Genomic DNA, 20,015 nt, shown 5'->3' with positions numbered 1-20,015 from the left:
CCCCAACTATTAAAAGAACCAGAGGAAAGTCCTCGGGAGGATTTATGGGAAGAAAGGAACAAAAGCCAGGTAGGATGAATGAAAGGACTGCTGGCCATTCCAGTGACTGGGGTCCCTAACTCCCATGAGATTATGGATCCATTTGAAGCGCTCAGAGAAAGAACTTGATCAAGGAGGCAAACTCAGTTCTTGTGACTCCCCCAGTCCTCTTGGTTATTTCCATGAGGTTTTCCCAGTCCAGGACCCCTGGGAACACCAGATGGCAGAACTCATACTCTAGTGCTAAAAGAAAACTTGCAACTGTTTTTCATCATTCCTGAGGGATCTTTTCCTGTTCTAAAATGAATGGATTTATGGAAGGTCAAGTCTGCATAGAGCACCCTCCCTCCATGCTTTCAACATGCACATGCAAATATTCTGCAAATGCTTCCACCAAGAGTAAAACAAAAAAATTAATGACTAGGAAGCCAGCACAGTCTCAAAAGTCTTGGTCTGTGATGAGAGGGCTGAAGATCAGAAAGAACCATAGACCATGAGAGCTGGAAAGAAAGGCCTTTTGGGAACAGATAAAGCCTAATACAGCCAAGCTGCAAAAAACCTTAGAGATCATCTGGTCCCCTCTTCTCTTACAGGATCTGGGGACTACAGCAAGGAAGTCATGGCAAGGACCATAGTATTCCATCTCCCAGGCCAGGTCAATGATGAGTCAACTCCATTATTATCACCAACAAGCATTTATTGAGCACCTACTTTATCAATCACAGAGGATTCTTCGCTTTACAAAGGGACTCACCAGTATTCCTTAAAAGTGAGCTGTCCTAACATACATTAAAATGGTCTGACAAATACACCATATAAAGTGAGGTCCACCTGTGACCAGCAGGCTCCTAGTTACTTGCAAACCCCCTCTATATGGCACCCCAAGGGCATAGGTTTTCCATGGGAAGGGCACACACTTTAATGAGCTTAGGCAGTGGGGATCAGGTGTGAAAATCGATGACACCAATGACCTGACCCCACCTTGTCCAGTGAGGATGCCTTGTGTGGAACCCTCCTCCACCTTACCTAGTCCCCAATAGCTTGCACTTGCTTGATGACTTCCCAGAAACAGCTCAGCTCTCGATCTAGTCACAAGGGATGGACCTTACAGCCTCACTCTCAGTCCTATCCAGCCTATAAACCACCTAGGACTCAGAACACACTTGTATGGGACAAAGAGCTCCGAGGAGCCTTAGATGTCATCTGGTCCAACACTCATGTAACAAATAGGAAAACTGAGGCCCTGTGGAGTTATGTGAATGGATGTGAGCACAGATCCTGAGTGCCAATCCAGGGTTCTCTCTCCACCACACCAGGGTGCCCTGGGTACTTCTGTCACTACCAAGTAGAGAAAACAGTATCAAAGATCTGGGTGTTTTATTGACATTTACACAGCATGAGTTCACAAACGAATAGGAGCCCGGCCCTGCTCCATGCACACAGCACCATCGCTGGTCACCGTCGGTACCACACCTGGAGCCTCTTCTCCCGTTTGATCTTCTTCTGGAGCTGCAGGATCCCGTAGAGCAGAGCTTCAGCGGTGGGCGGGCAGCCTGAAGGGACACATACCACATGTAGTCACATGGTCCATCTCCAGGCAAGGGAGGACGAAGCACAAAGACTCGGGGTACTTTATTAAAGGTATTCTAGTATCATGGTACTCACCATATGATTAAAATTACTGGAGCTTACAGCTGCCCTAAGACTTTTGGGACACAGCCTTGGGGCTGATGGTGCACATGGTTAATTTAGGTAAAATCAGGCTGCTGTTCTCTGGACACAGAAAGAGCTTACAATGGCTATGGATCACAGAGGTCACACTACAAGATCCAGGAAGACTTCAAGAGTCCAAACTGGAAGAAGGTGAGAAGTGAGGGGATAAGGAGCTAAGAGACCATAGGTTCGAAGCTGGAAGGGACCTCAGGACACTCTTTTTACAGAGGAGGGGGGTGCTGAGGCTTGGGACTTGACCAAAATCACCTATGTTGGAGTGGAGCCAGGATCTGAATTCAGATCCTCTAACTTGAAATTTACTCTTTCCAGGAAACCCTGATGACTTCCCCTGCAAAAGTTGAAATTTCCCTCCTGCCTAGAAGGCTTTAGGTGCAGGCTGGCTGACCAGTTGAAAGGGATTCTTGCTCACATACAAGCTAGATCGCCTACCCTCTGAGGTCTTTCCTGGAACTGTTTCTGGGATTGGGCATGGAAGAGAGCCCAGACCCAATGAAATCAGGAAGACTACAGACTTCCCAAAGAATCTCAAGTTTGGCAAAGGGACTTCAAGTTGAATGGAAGCGGTACATGAGACACTAAAGCAGAACTTGGTGCCTAAATCTGCCCTGATACTACTTGCTCTCTTCTAGGACAACAGGCCACAGTCCTCACATGTCTTCAGAATCAAAGTACCTTCATATGTTCTAATCTTCTCACCAGGCCTAGGAAATACTGGGTGAGGATTAATTCAGTCTTCTAGACCAGGGAATGGGCCAGTCTTCCGATGTCGGTCTGGTTCAGTAGGGCTCTTTCCACCCCACCAATGCTACAAATACGCTGGCTTACTGACTGAAAGGTCACTTATACTTCTAAAGCAATGGTGGAAGGAACCAAGCAGCTGGTGGCATTTTATGCCAGGGATTCCTGTGAAAGAGGACAGGAATGCCAAAATGCCCACAGGCTGATTGGTGCTCCCTAGAGGGAGAATTTCAGAGCTGAAATGGATTCACACTGGGAGTCTGAATGAAACCACCTCCCAAAATATGTCATAGAGTGGGATCTCCCCAGTTCCAGATGTTCTTGATGGGATTTCTACTCAGGTATGGACTGGCCAGGATGCTGGTGAGGCCCCTCCCACTCTGAGGACCTATGGTTCAGTGAGTTTAGTTGAACATTTTCTTGAAAGTTCCAGGTCATCTTCATAAGTGACTATCAACTGAACTAGCCTGTAAAGAGTGAGGGCCTGGGCCTCAGATTTCTCCCCCGCACAGAAGGGCCATCTGAGGTCACGTGTGCCTTTTTTCTATAGCTTTTGTCTCTCTCTCCTTGAGGGCAGCGTTCACTTCTTGCTTCTCCAAGGTCCCTGAGCCCCTTGCCTCCTCTTCCTGCTGCTTCTGCTCTAGGCTTCACTTCAGATGACCCAAGGCCACATGGCCAGAACTATGTGAAAAGGCAGGAACCTCTCTGAGCGCTTTTGGCCTTGCGGAAAGTCACTGAGTTTTGGCACCAGGACTCTCTGATATCAATTTGGGGAGCCCTAAAAGACTTCAAGGTTTCTTTTCTGAATTCTGATTGGATGGCAGATCAATGATTTTGGCTCTTCAATGACCAGATACTGGTCACGTGATGAGAGAGCTAGAAAGGAACTCGAATCCTTCAGTCTAACCTCATTTAGATGAGAAAAGTGAAGGGACATATGGAGAGGTTCACAGGACTTAAAACTGCCAGGGTCCTCAGAGACCCTCTTGTCTAGCCATTATTTTACAGATGAAGAAACAGAGGGCCAGGGGTGGGGGGGACCTGTCCAAATTCACACAGCTGGCAAACCTAGGTTCTAACTACAAAGCCCCCATCCATTCCACTATGCCTGACCTTAGATGACAAGTTAGTAACAAGCTAGTGAGGTACTGCTATATCTGCATATAAACAGGTTATAAGAGGCTGAGGAATTATGAAGGTTTTAATGTGCAAAGGGCATCCCACCTGCAAAAATACCTTAAGCTGACTGTATAATTAAGCTTATTACCTGTATTCTCACATAATTAGACTTCACTCTTTTACCCTTGGCTTTCTGAATGACCTTGGGGGAGTCACTTCCCTTCTATGGTCCTCAGTTTCCAGATCTATAAAACTTCAGTGTGAGGGAGGAGCTGGGGCCAACTACAAGTCCCTTCCAGTGCTACGAGAAAACATGCATCAGAGCTGGGCTCTGGCACACTGTGGCTAAGGAAGGGTTCTTCTACCTGGCACGTAGATGTCCACGGGCACAATTCGGTCACATCCTCTCACTACAGAGTACGAGTAGTGATAATATCCTCCACCATTAGCACAACTGTTAAGAAAAAAAGAGGGAATCATAAGAATTATCTCCCAATTCCAGAGCACTTCAGCTGTAACGTAGCAACTTTGTTCATTGTGTCTGCAAGATAGAGGCAGTATAATGGGTTTTTATAATATATCTGGTCCAGTGGATCCAGAGCCAGAGTCAGGAAGACTCAAGTTCAAATTCTGTCTCACACATTTATTAGCTACGTGACCCTGGGCAAGTCACTCACCTGTCTCCGTCAGTTTCCCCCATCCATAATACAGGGAACATGACAGCACGCAGCCCTTGGGGCTGTTTTGCGAAGATCGAATAAGATAACTGATATAAAGTGCTCTGCAAACTTCGATGCGTCATATAAATGCTGTCATTATTAACAACAGTAAGGGTTATTATAATAATCACTCGCATACAGGGCAGAGGGATTATGTGACAACCAGTCACATAACGAGTCCTGGAACATGATTCCAGCAGGCCCTCCTGACTGGGAGCCCAGGCCCGCTGACCCTTCTGAGTCTGTTTTCATTCACCTCAGAGCCCAGCAGCTCATGCAGAGCACGCCCAAGAAAACTAAACTCACTCAGGAGGCAATTTCACTCCCTGGTTCAGAAGCCTTCATGGATGACTAGAGGAAAACTGCTCAAGTTCCCAGGAGCCCTAACTTTCCCGGGCCACAGCCCAGGAGCAGCAGCTACTCAGGGGATTCACGGAGTATTGTTCAGTGCCTACTCTGGGGTGGCTAGCTCTGGGCTACATGCTTGGGGCACAAATGCACAAACCAGGCTGGGGAGGGGTTTGAGGAGGAGCTTACACTCCTATCAGCTGGCTTTCCAAATGCTCCTTGATAGTTTGGAAGGCCCTAGATGGCAAGAGAGTCCTTATGCTATGCTCTGGTCCCACTGGACGTTTCTCATCCTGTTTCCTGGTCCTGGACGCAAACCCTTTGCTAAATTAGTTTCCTCAACATCACTTAATCTGTGCTGATCATTTTCTTCTTGCCAGTCCATGTGCATATGAGTCTGTGCATAAAATTTATACACACACATACATACCTTCCACTATCCACTTCCTCCTCCATCCCACCAGAACCCTCCCTTGTAATAAAGAAAAGTCGTTAAGCAAAAATAAGTCATATAGTGACCACATTTGATGAGGGATGCAGAGTTCTGCCCTGTGTGCCCTCCCATTTTCTACAAGTTGCTCCCACTGGTTCTTCATGGGGTTTGAGTTTCTCTACAACAGCTACAACATGGATTTCTGTTATTCTTGCTAGCACAGGGACAGGCTGTTCAATTCCCACCTTGATAAAGAAATCTGTTTTTTTGGAACTTGGCTGGGACTAGTACAAGCTCATCCCTAGATTCACTGTCCCTTGTTATCCAAAGTCAGAGGGAAAAGATTAATTCTTCTTAAGCAGAGAAGACAATTATCAGGACAATAAGGGCACCAGGGAAGGAGGGAGCTGGAAAAAGATATAAATTTTAAATGATGCAAATGGGGTTTTCATCCCCCTGGCTTTTCTCTTCTGATGAGCCATGACAGTGCTCACTCTCTCTGAAGGGGAGCTGCAGTTCATAATGACTTCATCAAATGCTATGATCCTGTCAGTTTCCTGTATTCTTATTTCACCTGCTTATCTTGGGTGCTGACTCCACTCACAAATGTCCCTGTTCCAACCTCAACACTAAGTTCCTTTAGAAAGTCTTCTCTGCCTAAGCCCACAGGAAGACCTGAATTTCTTCAGCACTTACAGAATCTGAGGTGTCAGAGAACGAACCTCACCAGGACCACCTGATCACTGTCTAGAGGGAGAGGAGTGACTTGCTCAATGTCAGCCATGCAGCTAACTGTTAGAGCCTGAACCCTGTGCTTCTGACCTGATGCCCTGGAGCTCCTTCTAGACCCCACTCCATAGCTGGAAGGTTTCAGCACATATCTATTCTATTCGGGGGCTTTCTTTCCAGCATGAATTTTGTGATATCCAATAAGGTGAATGCTGTGGCTGGCTCATTTTCTACCCTCAAGACCCTTAGAAGTGTCTCCATCCCTAAGGGGAGTTTTATTTCATTTCAAACACTGTCTAAGGTTCATTCCATGTCTATTATCATTGTGGAGTATCTTTCTGACAAGGCTCTTTGATGGAAAAAGCAACTCTAGACCGAAGCTTCTCTCGGTGCACTGTAGCTGGTGGGAAGCATCATGTGCTTTCTACTGCTCTGGATCACTTCCTAGCAGGGATGTTTACAACTGGTCTCATATCTATGGGGGCTTATGATGGTTTGCAAGGTATTTTCCTAATGACAGTCCCACCAGGGAGGTAATACATGTATTCTTTTTTTTGCCCCCCAGATCAAAAAATGAGGACCCATAAGGTTTAAGTAACTTATCATTAGTATAGCTAGTAAGTGTCCAAGGCAGGACTTGAACCTCAGCCTCTCTTGGCTCCAGCCTTATCCTTCACATACTATCTAATGTCCTAGCCATGACACCACGATGCCTCTTCTTACTTTCCTAGAATATCTCTTTCATCCCACACTGCACTGTTCATATCCTCATGTTCTCCCACTTCTAGCCTTGGGGACCATTTCTAATTTAACCATCATTTTGGACAAATTCACAGTTTTGTGGAGCTGACGATGCCTTGGTTTCCACACAGGCTCACACTATCATTATAGCCTGTGTCACACTATTTCACTCTTTGATATCATTCTGAAGGTGTTTTTTGGACTCCCCAGTGAGAGACGAACTTCTCAAGGCAGGCTCAAGGGCAGCTTTTGCAGTCCCCTACTGCTACTGGCATAGCAACACTGCTTTTGTTCCATCCACAATTCAGACCCTGGTCACAGAGAAATGCAAAAAAAGGTATCCACCCTTCACTTACCTTCCCATGGAGACTACGTAACGAGGCTCTGGCATCTGGTCATATACCTGGAACACAAAGCCAGCTTACTGTCCTCTCCCTGCATAATTCACTTCAGTTGTAGTAGAGCCTAGCATATTGCCCCATTAAGGATCAGAGGGTACGCTACATGGTGGAGGGCTACTCACCCTATGGCGGTTATCTCTGACAGCCCTACAACTTGATCTTGTCACTCCACGTTGGAGACCACGTCACATCATCAGTTACTCGGCCTGAATCTGAATTTTAATCACTTGGACTCCTGCAGCTATCTCAGTGGAACCTTTTGATTCTCAGGTGTCCCATTTTCTCCCGACACAGAGCACATAAAGTAAGAAACATCCAGCTAGCAATCACCCAGCCCTTCCTCAGGCAGTTCTTTGCTGCTTTTGGTAAAACTGATTTGTGCTTTGCTGAACAAAAATGTCCTCTGCCCCCATTAAGGCTGGGATGGTGCTCTCTCAGGGTGTGATGGCCGTTTCTGGCTTTCTCACCATCAAGGGGCAAAGATGAGGGGGGTTACCTTTCGGAGAGCAGGGGCCATTTTATTGGTGAGAGTGCCGGCTACAATCATCACATCTGACTGACGTGGGCTGGCCCGGAATACCACTCCAAACCGGTCCATGTCGTATCGGGGAGCTGCCATGTGCATCATCTCCACAGCACAGCATGCCAACCCAAAGGTCATTGGCCACATGGAACTCTAAAGAGAGAAAAAGCTCATTGAGTCTTACATGACAACCTTCAATGAGGCAGGGATTGCCTTGGAGAGCGATCCAGGTGACACACGTGCTCATGAGGTGGAGAAGGAAGGATGTTTTGTTGCTGTGTAAAGCAGACATTCTGGGTCTAGGATCACTCAGGGGGAGGGAAGCAGTCACACTCTGAGTGTTACAGGGATATAGATTGTGTCTCAGTATAAGTAATTCCTAAGAACTAAGAGCTATCTGAAAGAAGGTGGCATGGCAGACAGAGCTCCAGCCTGGAATCAGAAGGACTGAGTTGAAATCTGGCTTCAGACACCTAACGGCTGTGTGATCCTGGAGAAGTCATTTAACCCTGTTTGCCTCCATTTCCTCACAGGTCAAACAAGCTGGAGAAGGAAATGGCAAATCACTCCACTATCTTTGTCACTAAAACCCCAAGAAGGGTCACGAAGAGTTGGATACAACTAACTGACTAAGGAAAAAAAAGGAGCTGATCTCACAGACTCCCTGCAGAGAGGAGTCCTGAATTAGACAGGGAGTTGGGTTAAGACCTTGCAGTTTCTTCCCACTCTAGGCTAGTGTAACTCTAGATCATATAAAAGATGAAGACAGCAGGCTTTCCCCTTTCTCAAAGAACCTCCACCTAGAAGAAGAGATGCTCGTGTTCTCTGCAAACTAAAATCCTGACCAACAAAACTGTGAGGGGATATTCTGAGTAACTGGATTCTCAAATTTAACTTGTGGCTAAGCAAAAAAGCATTTTTCTTGTAACAAAAATCCATCTAAAATATAGTACTTCTCTCAATAAGGCTAGAAGGGACATCACAGGTTCAACACCTTTATTTATCAAATGATGAAACAAAGGTCCCAAGAAGTGACCTGGTTAAGGTTACACAGCTGGGAAGCAAAAGGGCCAGAATGCTAGGTCAGGCCCACTGACTCCATGTTCTCTGCTCTTTTCACTAAACCACAAAGCCTGGCAAGTACAAATAAATCTGCTTTTGTTGCATAAGTCTCCTCAAGCCCTCAGGGTCGTTGCTCTGAACATTTAAAAAAAGTTTTCATGTCTTTCGCTATTTTTTAAATATCATTATAGTCCCTCCTTGCCCTCATCCCCCAATCTTCCCTCTCCCTGGGTCACTCAGTATAACAAATGGTATTTCTGAAGACAAAGGGAACAAAAATCAACATTACTGATCAATACGTTGAAGAACCAGGACTTACACCTCAGCAAACGGATGGCGTGGGAGTGTCCTCTGAACGCTCACTTTCATTTGAAAAGACTATTAAATGACTGAATCACAGACTACCAGAGCTAGATGGGACCTCAGAAAGAATCTACTCCAACTTCCTCATTTTCCAGATGAGGAACTGAGGCTCCAACAGGGAATTCCCTCAAAGTCATACAAGGTAGGGGAAGATCTGGGATCAGAAGCCTGGTCTCCTGGCTCTCAGCTCAGGGCTGCTTCTACTCTACTACCTAGGTGTGGCTGTGGGTAAAGGACTCGGTGTATGCCTGCTTCCAGGGGATGGTTTCTGAATAAAATTCCGATTTCATTTTCTTTCATAAAAGACAAGCCCAGAAGAAATATTCTCTCACAGACACTGTCTAGCTGCTCAGATGACAGATAAATTGGAGTTTACTCTATCTGGAGATCTACAACTGTAAAGATGAAAAAACAAGACAACTGTTATAAAGCAATGATAAAAAGCGTCTGGTGCTTTAAAGTACAAGCAAGTGGCATAAGGTTAAACTTTGTTGCCCAAGCAAAAAGTATGTAAAGGGAAGCTTATGTTTGGCCTTTCTCCTCTGCGGGAGGTAGGGAGGAACTGAATAAGAGAAAAGGACCCACGGGATGACTTGGGTAAGATTTCAGTAGGAGAAATGTATGGGCAACAAGCAAGGCAAACCAAAGATTGAAACCCTAGAAAGTGAATTTGACCTCTAGAGTTTTGGCTAAAGACCCTGAATCTTGTGGGAAGGGAGTTCAAATCCTGCTTCTGAGATGCTTATGTCCCTAACCCACCTCTATCACCTTCAGCTCCCTCGCTTGTAGGAGGATAATAGAAGCCTCGATCTCCCTGGGTGAGGAGAATCAACAGGGTTAACACCTAGCAAGAGCTCTGCAAACTCCAAGTGCAGTACAAAGCCAGCTATCATTATTAGCAATAAGATGTACTTATACAGGGGAGCATGATGAAAATATGTGGGTGATGATAAACTGAGATAGAAACAGAGAGGAGAAACAGATGAGTTCAGGAGATGGGCTCCCAGGCAGGACCCCCAAGAATCACCCAGGAGGGATGGGGCCTTCAATGGTTCCAAATTCTGCACGAGCTCAGAGCGTCTAACAATTTTCATGACTTGCCTGATTTCATCCTTCAAAAGGAGGAAGGACCAAAGCAGAGAACGTTTATCCCAGATCTAGCACCGGGGGAAATTCTGGGAACACTGCAGGGAGGTGACTGCTCCATTGGAGAATGTAGGGCATTATGTGACATCTCCCCTTAGGCTGGGGAAAACAGACTTCAAAGAACTCAGAGAAATGATAAGGGAGAATGGCACAGATTCAAATGCTACAGGCAGTCAGCAAAGGGAGGATGAGAAGGTCTGAAAAATAAAATCCAGAAAACACACACAAAAAATTCTGATAATGTAGGAAATGAATAGTTGCCTAAAGACATCAATGTGAAGGCCCAAGGAACTTTATTAGTCAACTTGAGTTTTTAAAAGTCACATACAGAAAACAGAAACAAAGACAGGGGACAGAGGATGAACACAAAATCATGGCACAGTCCTGGAAAAACAACATCAAGAGGAAAAAAGAATGTTTGAAGATGAGCTGATACTGTATAGGAAAGCTAAGAACCAAAAGATAGTTTTATTTTTAAAACTGCATTGGGGAAAAGGGAAACAAAAAAAGGATAAGGCTGCTGCCTGGATGGATCAAAATCAATCAGTCAATTAACAAGCATTTACTAAACCCTGCTACAGGCCAGGTTCTGTGGAGACAAGCCCTCTGAATGACACAATCTCTACCCACAAAGACCTTATACTTAAATGGGAAGGGGGAAGCCAAGTATGTTGGGGTCTAAGTCCAAGTAGATCAAAGTGATTCAATCAAAAGGAGCCTGGGAGGGAGGGCCAGCACCAGCACTTGGGAGGTTCAGGAAGGACAGAAGAGGGGGCTTGAGTTATACCTCCACAGAGAAGGCTTCTAGGCCTTGGAGGTCTGAGGACGGATGGCCTGAGAAGCAGTGACAGAGAGAGCAGGGAGAATCAACCACCTAGCGCTCTTCTTCTGGTTGCTCAGGAGACAGTAAGAAAGGACCTAGCTAACTGGGATGAGTTCCAGTCACCTGGCCCAAAGGAATAGAAGTGGGGACTGCTAAGCCACTGCCAAGTCAGACAGGCAGTGGAGAACAGATGGAGGAACATTCTACCTGGGTTCAAATTTCTCCTCTGAAGCTTACTACCTGTATGACCTTAGGCAAGTCACTTAACATCTTGAAGTCAGTTTCTTCACTGGTGAAAGGACAAGGCTGAACTAGACAGACTCTGAGGTCCCTTTCAGATCAACATCTGTGACACTGCAAGAGAAATAGCACAGGCCTAGAGAGAAGCAATATCCTGATTTTCCAAAAACAGAAAAGAGTAGATGCTGCAAACTATAAGGACAATAAGCTTGACTACAATTCCTGAAAGAATACGAGTAGTATATGTTATTAAAGAGGAGATCAGTGAACATTTAGAAAAGGAAGCAGTGATCACAACCATCAGCAGGACTTCAGCAGTAACAGATTAACAATATTTTCTTTTTCTGGACAGGATTACTAGAGTGACAGATCAAGGGATTCTTGTAGCTAACATCTGATGGTCTCCTGTGCTCTTCCTACGGACAAAATGGAGAGATGTGGGCTCTATTACAGTTAGGTTCAAAGGGTTTGAATGGTGACAGCCCCACAGGCAAACTAATGGTGTGATGGCAGGAGGGCTCTTGTGGACTGTCCTAGGGAACTATGCTTGGCCTGGTACATTTTCCTCAATGAATTTAATAAAGACAGTGATGGCTTCTTTCTCACATGTGCCCCCATGCAAGAAGCAGAGCCTCCATGCTGAATATATGCACGCATTCCATTTGATATATAATACTAGCTGCATTCATATTGGCTTGCACAGTACTGTGTGTGTGTGTATACCCATTTTACAGATATTGTTTGTGTGTGTGTGTGTGTGTGTGTGTTTGTGTACCCATTTTACAGATAAGGAATTGAAACAGAAAAAGGTTATAAATAAAAGATCTGTATGCACAGGCAAAAAGGCAAACATCTGAGGCAGGATTGGAACCCAAGTCTTTTTGACTTAGTTGCCTTAGTTAAGCTAGGGGAAATTGACTCCCTTTGGCAATCCGGTCTAGGATGAGACTCCCCTGCTCCATGTTTTCATGTATTCTGCCTACTGTGAAGATTCAGGCCTTTAGGGAAAAGAGACTGGTCTCGTAGTGACTTACCCGCCGGGCCCAGTTGATCAGGTCATCTAGTTTGGTGATTACATACTCCCCCCTGCTACTTGGGAGTGAGGAGGACTTGGAGACTATTGCCCCACTCTTCTTTCCCTCTGGGACAGGGCTGAGAAAGAGGAACACAAACACAAACTGAGATGTACAGCATCAATGGGAAAAATCCTACATGAAGACATTGCAGAAAAGGGGAACACCTGAAGCCAGCATATATTGCTGACATGAACTAGACTATCAAGAAGGGGATCAGTGGATAGTGGGAAGATCAAGGTCACTTGTTTTATTCTTGGCCTACTAAGCGCCCAACCCAGTCTGAGGCCCAACTCTGACTCTCGTCTGAGAGTCCTCCAACCTGAGAGGATGAATCCCAACACGGACCTCTGACAGAGAACTGACCATAGGCAGCTAACCTGTGAATGAACAATTCTGGTCATAAGGGGAACTAGGAGAGATGAATAGTTCAATGCAAACCTATTTCATTCCCTTCCTCTACCCAATCCCCACAGAGTCTTCCCTTCTCTTTCTCAACAGTCCTGGGGCTCTACACTGGAAAGGGCACCTGTGATGCTCATGGGAAACTCTTGGGAAAGAAAAGAAAGAATTAACAGGCTTCTCCTAAGAAGCTACCTTTTACCTGCTTGCATCTGTTACCGAACTCTGATGGAGCAGCTGAACCTGAAGGGTTGTGCTGGGTCTGTCCAAAGGAACAATCAAGAATCAGGAGAGAATTCAACATTGTACCCCACCAAGGAACACAGGAATAACTGAGTTCATTGTCCTCTCAGCTCATGTCCCTACATTTAGTCCAGGCTATATAGATGGTCTGATTCAATTTTCCATTGTCACAGGTTGTCATGCGATTGTAAATTTAAAATGAGAAGGGGTCTTTCTTTAAACTAGTCTAACTCCCTCATTATGCAGATGAGGAAACTGAGGCACAGAAGAAGAAATGACTGACCTGAATTCACATCTTCCTAAAGCCCAGCTCTGATAATGTTCACTGTCCTGCTCAAAAACCTTCAGGGGCTTCCCACTGCCTAGAAAACTAACTCTGACTTTTACGCATATTATGGTCCTGACTCATCTTTCTGGCCTTCTTTCCTATTTCCCTCTATAGCCATCATTAGTTTCAGTCAAAAGGTTCTTCTTTGCCCCCCCCCCCCCCCAGCATGCCTTGGGCACTCTTGCCTCTGTATCTCTCCTGGTGCCACCGTAACTGCCCCTGACTTTCATTGTAGTACTGGGCAAGCAAGTGATTTCCCTCAGGACCTTCAGTCTCTTCATCTGTAAAACGAAGAGGTTGGACTACAGGATTGTCAAATTCTCTTCGACATCTAAAATTCTGATTCTTTTTCTGCTCTCATAAAAATACTCTGTTGTTCTGGTTGGTAAAATATCAGAAACCACAGTACTCACCGAAAACTAAACAATCCATACCGGGCCAGGCGAGGAACTGAAGGCAGAACGCACAGAAAAAAAGAACTTTAATAGCATACCCACTTAACTATTTTAAGTGGGGCAAAAGCTAATTACAATACTGTAATTATCATCATGCCCAAACTGTTAAAACATCTAGAGAGAAAGGCCTTCCTTTACAAGAAGACAAGGACAGGGCCAGAACAGCAAAGGGACTTCCTTCAAGGTTCGGCTCCTGGGCTACCTCCTAGGGGAAGCCTTTCCTGATCTCCTAATAATGGTGCCCTCTCCTTCTCCTCTGTATTCATCTTGGATGTTCTGATTTATATACATTAGAATACAAGCTCCAGGGAGTCCGGGTTATCTGCTTCTTTGTGTCTAGAACCCAGTAGAGCACTTCATATAAAGCAGCCCTAAAAAAAAGACTGTCGACTTAAAGTAGAATCAAGTGACATAAGGTTAAACTTTGCTTCCCCAAGTTTCCTGGATCCTGTTCAGCCTCCCTCTTCTGGAAGGGGTGGGAAGAAGTGAAATGAGATGCGGGACGGTTTGGGTAGGATTTCAATGGCACCACAAGAGAGGTAAACTGGGGCGCTCCTGTGGGAGAGAGCGCTGACCTCAGAGGCTTGGATCAGGGCCCCAGGTGTTCCGGGATGGGACCTGTCCCAGCGATCTACTATACTAAGTCACCAGCTGTTTGGCTGCGGACAAATAAGACCCTCCGAGGTTGGGAGGACGTTTTACAAAAGTTATTTCACCCTGGGGAGGTAGGTGACTCTCCCAGGGCCACATGGCCAGTATCCAAGCCGGAGGCTGCATGCGCCCGCGGGTGGCCCGGCCTCCAGGCCCCGAGCCGGGGCCCTCCTGGCCACCTCGCCCAAGGTCCCTGGGGATGAGAAGCCAGGCTCAGACCCCGGCTCTCCCCGAGTTAGCAAGGCCAGTGGGCACGGCCAGGCCGCCCCCAGCAAAGGCTCTGCGCTTTCGGCCAGGTGGAGCAGCACCTGGCGCAGCTAAGTCGCGGCTCAGAGGTGAAAGGTCGTAGAGGTCAGAGGTTTGTGCTCCCGGCTTCCACCGTTATTCAACTCTTATCGACGTTTACAAATGCTACTCACAGCCATAAACTCAAACTGGGCACCGCGACGGGAAAGACCCCCGCCGAGGTCGGCCGGTGCCCGCAGGCAGCAAGGGTCGAGCCCGGGGGCGCGCATGCGCCGCCGGCTCTCCCAGGGCCCGCCCCTCCCGCGGCGCTCCCCTCCCCTGGGAGCCCGGAGCTCAGCCAGCCCACCAGGCCGGGGGCGGGGTAGGGGGCTACCTAAGGTGGTCCGCCCGGCCTCGGCGAACGCTACCAGGAAGGGGTCCCCGTCGCCTCTCGCGCCCCCCCATGCCCTAGCCCCGGGTTCTCGCTCCGCTCACCCGCCAGCGCCGCCGCCATCTTGTACACAGCCTTCAGACGACCTCCTCGGGGCTCCGCTCTAGCCGTTCCGGGTTGGAGGGAACGGGCGGCGGAAGTGTGTCTGGGTGTGTGCTCCCGGGGTGTGGGAAGGAGGCGGAGGCGGAGGGCGAGTGCACTTCCTAAAGAGGTCCGGCGCCCCGAAGTGGCCACCGGAGCCACGCGACTCCGAGTTCCGCCGCCTCCTGCCCCTATCCCCGGCGGGCCCGGGCCGAGCCCTGCCAGCCGCCAGGGCTGCCTCTGGGTGCTCCTGCGTGCTCTGGTGAGGCGGGCCGCTCGGCCGATCTGAGGGAACGGGCCAGGGTTATACCTCTTAGCCTCCCTCTCGTAGGCCTCCCTCAGCCTTGAAATCTCGTCTGGCCCCAAAAGGAGCGATTGGGGGATCCTTAGTTGGCAGGCCATGGTCTTCTGGGAAATTCTTCTTTGCGGTGGAAAAAGCTACCGCGTCCCTGGGTGGGCTCGAACCACCAACCTTTCGGTTAACAGCCGAACGCGCTAACCGATTGCGCCACAGAGACGGGGATAGGAAGGAACTTTCCGCAGCCCCTAGTCATGGCTGCTTAACTGGAAGTCTGCGCGCCCAGTGCTGAGGCGGAGGAGAGCGGAGCTCAGAGGGCAGCCTTGGGCGCTGGAATCTCGGAGGGCGCCTTACAAGTCTGTCCGGCCCGGGAGGGCTCTTAGAACCTTAGAACAGTCTGTCCGGGCCCCTTGGAACTCCGAAAGAATGTCAGCTGGAAGGGAACGTTGGAAGCTGGGGTGCCAGCACTGGAAGGACCCTGGCAGGGAGGGATGCCAGAGCGGGGAAGGGCCCGGGCCTTTGGGATTATCTTTTCCATCATCTGTCTTTACCCAGGGTTTTTAGCACCTTCAGCTTAATGGGGGAAAGTCCTTTTAGGGCTCCCGGCAGCACACTTCTGAGAAACAAGGTGAGAAGAGGGGGCAGCCCAGAAGGGTGGGCTTGGACTGAATGAGGAGAGTGAGCGGAGGGTCTTGCGCAGCCGAAATAGCTCAGTTGGGAGAGCGTTAGACTGAAGATCTAAAGGTCCCTGGTTCGATCCCGGGTTTCGGCAGAAGCTTTTTGGCCCCGGTCACCCTGATCTCCTTTTACGGGTAGGGGAAGATGTGCTTAGGCCCTTCCCTGCAGGGTTATGCCCCTTTATTCATCACCCCTGGCTTCTCAGAGACAAAGCCCAGCGCCCCCAACCCCAAACCTCCCTCCACTCTTTCCGAACGTTCCGCAGTCCGGACCTAGGCTTCCTGCAGTCGAGCCAGGGACTTGGGTTGGAATGGGAGCTCGGGGGAGAGAGAGACTGGCACGGTCCCGGGCAGGGCACCGATCCAGCAGTTCCAGTTGACGTTTACTGCGCGAGTGAAAAGCCCGGGGAGAGGACTCGGAAGAGCCAAGTGCCGGAGTCGCCAAGGTACCCACCCAGGCGCAGTGAGCACTGGCTCCCCGACCCCGCCAGGGCCGCACTGCCGCGGCAGCGCCTGCACGTCCAGCGGGGCGCGATGCTCGGGCGTCTGCTGGGGCCAGCCCCGGACTCAGTCAGAGGCCTCGGTTTCTGGACCATTGCAAAGCCGCCCCCGCGGGCTCCTTCGCGCGTCTGCGGCCCGTCCAGATGAACCCTCCGGGCCTGACCCCCTTGACTCCGACATGCACCCAACCTGAGCCTGGCAGGCTGGCGCGGCCCCAGCTCCTCGCCTCTGCCCCCTTCAAGAGATAGCTCACGAGGCGCTGGATTCTCCCCCCTCGCCCCACCCCAGGGGCCAGGGCCCTCACCTCACCAGTTCTTCGGAATCTATCGTTCCATGTACATCTCCTCCCAAAATCCGAGCTCCTCGATGTCAATTGTGTCTTAGCAGGGGGCTTTCCTAAGGGTCAGTTTGGTGGGCAAGGCCCAGGATTGGGAATCCCGTGGGTTTGAGCCTGAAGGCCAGTCCTGCCCCTACTACCTATGTGACCTTGGCCAAGTCACTTGCTTCTGTCTAGGTTATTTCCTCATCTCTAAAACAAGAGTCTGGACTAGAGAGGGCCTCTGAGAACCATTCCAGCTTACAAACTATTTTCCTACGAATGACCTGGAAAACATTAAACACACCAGGAGTGCTTAAAATTAAGCTTCCTTGAAAACACATATGTCTTACTCAATTGCACATCTACTGACTTCTCATCTATAAAATAGGAATATAGAATATGTATGTGTGTGTATATATGTATTTAAATGTATATATATACATACGTATATATATATACATACACAATATAGATCTGAAGTATCATGAGGTTCAAATGAGGATAATGTATGTGAAGTTATTGTCATATAAATGCCAACTATTCTCAGTGATCTTTGACATTCTTCCCTTTAAAAACTCCAAAAAAGTTGGTCCCCCTCATCCCTTTGTGCCCTCCTCCCAATCCCCAACAAAAAAAAAGCCCACAACAAACTGTATCAATTATCTTTTAATTTTACATGGGGAGAACAAAAACTTTTATATTGGGAACAGTAGAGACAATTACTTTGCACTTTTAAAATGTTACACATCAAAATACTTTGGAATGACCAGAAATTTTTGCATTGACAGATTCCTTACACACACAACTCACACACATTTGACCTTGTTATCTAAAGCAGTATGATTTTATTTTAGTAAGCATTAAAAATGGTTATGGCACCACTAACAAAGAACTAACCAATTTCAACTGGAAATGATTAAATTGTCTAGGCTTCTTTCATAAGGAGGGATGATTGGCTTTGCTACAGAGACAAGTACCCTTGCTGTAAAACCACTGTGGGAAATATGGAAAGCTTATTCTCCTCATGCAAGAAATCTCTATCTCCCCTTGTCCCATATTTCTTTCTGTGTTTGGCTTTGGGATGAAGAGGGCTCTTTTTTTTATTTGTCCATGGATGAGCTGTGGCACACAATTTCAAACACCAGCGAGGGCTGCACGGCAAGATCCTTTCTGATCTGTAAATGGCTCTGCAGCTGTGTATCCAGACTAGTTACTAATTCACATTCCCTGGGAATATTAAGATGGAGACTGAGGAGAAAATGTATTTCTTTATGCTTGAAGAAGAAACTGATGAGAGGATATGGAGGAAAGTCAAACAGATGAAGGACAGTGGCTGCTGACTCTCAGACCTCTGAATATACTAATTCCAGCAATTTATTTTGTAGGATCATAAACACTGAAAATACTTAAAGCAATTCATTTGAATTAAATGGCAAAGGAAGGTGAAATAATAAAAGAAAAAGCCTCTGTTGCTTAAAAATGGGATTTCTTTTTAGATTTCTTTGATTTTACTCAAGGGTATTAAGGAAGAAGGCTATTTACAAGCACAAATATTCCCTAGGTTGTGCAAAGAGAACAGCACTGAAATTAACTCACATTTCTTTCTACTTTGTATATTTAAAAATTCACTTTGAAAATGGTTACAGCCCCATTATAAGTTATCATTGGCTTATAATGATCTTGGTGTGACTCAGGCATGTGCAAATTATGTCCTCTCTCAAAAAAGAAACAGTAACAGCGACAAATTTTTAGTGTAGTTGCCCAACTAGAATTATATTCACCTATGCTTATTAATACAAGACTCTAAAGTATACTGAGATTAAGAAAATAGATATGTCTTCTCTCTGTCCCCTAGCCCACTCCCAAATCCAAAAATACAATCTTTAAGATTCCCTAATTACTGTCAAGGAAAAAAAATATGCAAGGGAATTTCTCATATATATATATATATATATACACACACACACACACACACACACACACACACACACAAAATCTATAATATGTTTTCATTTGTATGCATAAATACATTTATGTGCACATATATAGTAAGACTATGTGCAATTCATTCATACTAGGATATAAAATTATACTGTTTGTGCTTATATCACATTTTAACCTTCATATTCACACTAAAAATCTGAAAAATAAATTTAACTTCTATATATTTCAAGTCCACAGAAATCAAACTTTCATCTCTATCTGGGCCTGAATCACTTATTAGTTTGAGTCTTTTGTTACCAACAAAATGGTCGTTCCTAAATTTGAATGGCTTAAACCTATCAGAATCTGAAGATTCTACTGCTTTTTTCCAGGTGATAGCTGTTCTCAGTGAGAATACAGAACGGACAATGCAATTGTTTCTAATACTAACTTATGCCCCAACCAATGATCTAGATAAGCCTTAAAGAGGAGTGTTTGACTTTCCTATAATGCATTACTCAGAAAGCCTGTGGGGATCAAACTAAGATGATCCGGTCAAATGAACCAGTCTGCTGATACAATGAAATCTGGCTGTCACAATGCCTGAGACCAAGGCTTGCCAGGTTAAGATTCAGTCACAGCCAAAAATGGAGATGCACATGGGAAGGTGAGATAAGTAGCGAGAGAATCTGGCCCGGGGCTATCAAAATGGTTGACAATACAATGTAATTTCATTCAGTCACACATTCTTGAAAAATGCATGATTTGTAAGCATTCATAGATCCATTCTCACTATGGATTACCTGGAAAAGCTTCATTTAAAATAGTTATGATAATATTGCAACTTAGACTTTCTTTCACACACAATTGTGGTTATTTTGTTAGCAATAAGAAAACATCTCTGACTCAGGTTTCACCTCTTAGAGGTAATTTCTTCCCAAAGTGAATATAAAGAGAGTAAGGGCAGGGAGAATTCTTTAAGAGGAAGCCCAACATATTGAATATCAATGAAACAATATTTTAAAAAGATTGATGTTTATGTAATTACATATCCAAAACCTGGATCAAAACAACAACAACATTCTTTAAAGACTGATACCAGTGATTTCTTTCAATATCAAAAAATTCATGTGTACTTTGCAGTAAGTAAACAGGACAGCACAATAGTAACCAGAGAAGCTACCCAATGTGCTGGCTATTCAGACATTAATTACTCAGCTATTACAAATT

General features: G+C 46.5%; 1 protein-coding gene and 2 non-coding genes across 3 annotated transcripts; 1 reads left to right on the top strand and 2 right to left on the bottom strand.

Annotated features, from left to right (window-relative positions):
* Positions 1-715: 715 nt before the first annotated feature.
* NDUFS7 (NADH:ubiquinone oxidoreductase core subunit S7) lies at positions 716-15,484 on the bottom strand. Its single transcript, XM_072601393.1, is given in 10 exon segments — positions 716-1,592; positions 3,996-4,084; positions 6,957-7,003; positions 7,498-7,677; positions 12,193-12,310; positions 12,836-12,895; positions 13,618-13,654; positions 15,031-15,084; positions 15,087-15,178; positions 15,180-15,484. Coding segments are annotated over 10 exon segments (1,065 nt in total). The 5' UTR covers positions 15,470-15,484; the 3' UTR covers positions 716-1,494.
* Positions 15,485-15,511: 27 nt separating this feature from the next.
* Positions 15,512-15,585, bottom strand: TRNAN-GUU (transfer RNA asparagine (anticodon GUU)). The gene has a single exon. It is a non-coding gene; the product is annotated as a tRNA-Asn (tRNA).
* Positions 15,586-16,064: 479 nt separating this feature from the next.
* On the top strand, positions 16,065-16,137 carry TRNAF-GAA (transfer RNA phenylalanine (anticodon GAA)). Its single transcript has one exon. It is a non-coding gene; the product is annotated as a tRNA-Phe (tRNA).
* The last annotated feature ends 3,878 nt before the right edge of the window (positions 16,138-20,015 follow it).

This window comes from Notamacropus eugenii, chromosome 4 (assembly GCF_028372415.1).
Source record: "Notamacropus eugenii isolate mMacEug1 chromosome 4, mMacEug1.pri_v2, whole genome shotgun sequence".
Classification (NCBI taxonomy): Eukaryota; Metazoa; Chordata; class Mammalia; order Diprotodontia; family Macropodidae; genus Notamacropus; species Notamacropus eugenii.
Note: the sequence above shows the minus strand (reverse complement) of the source record. Positions and strands in the feature narration are given on the sequence as shown.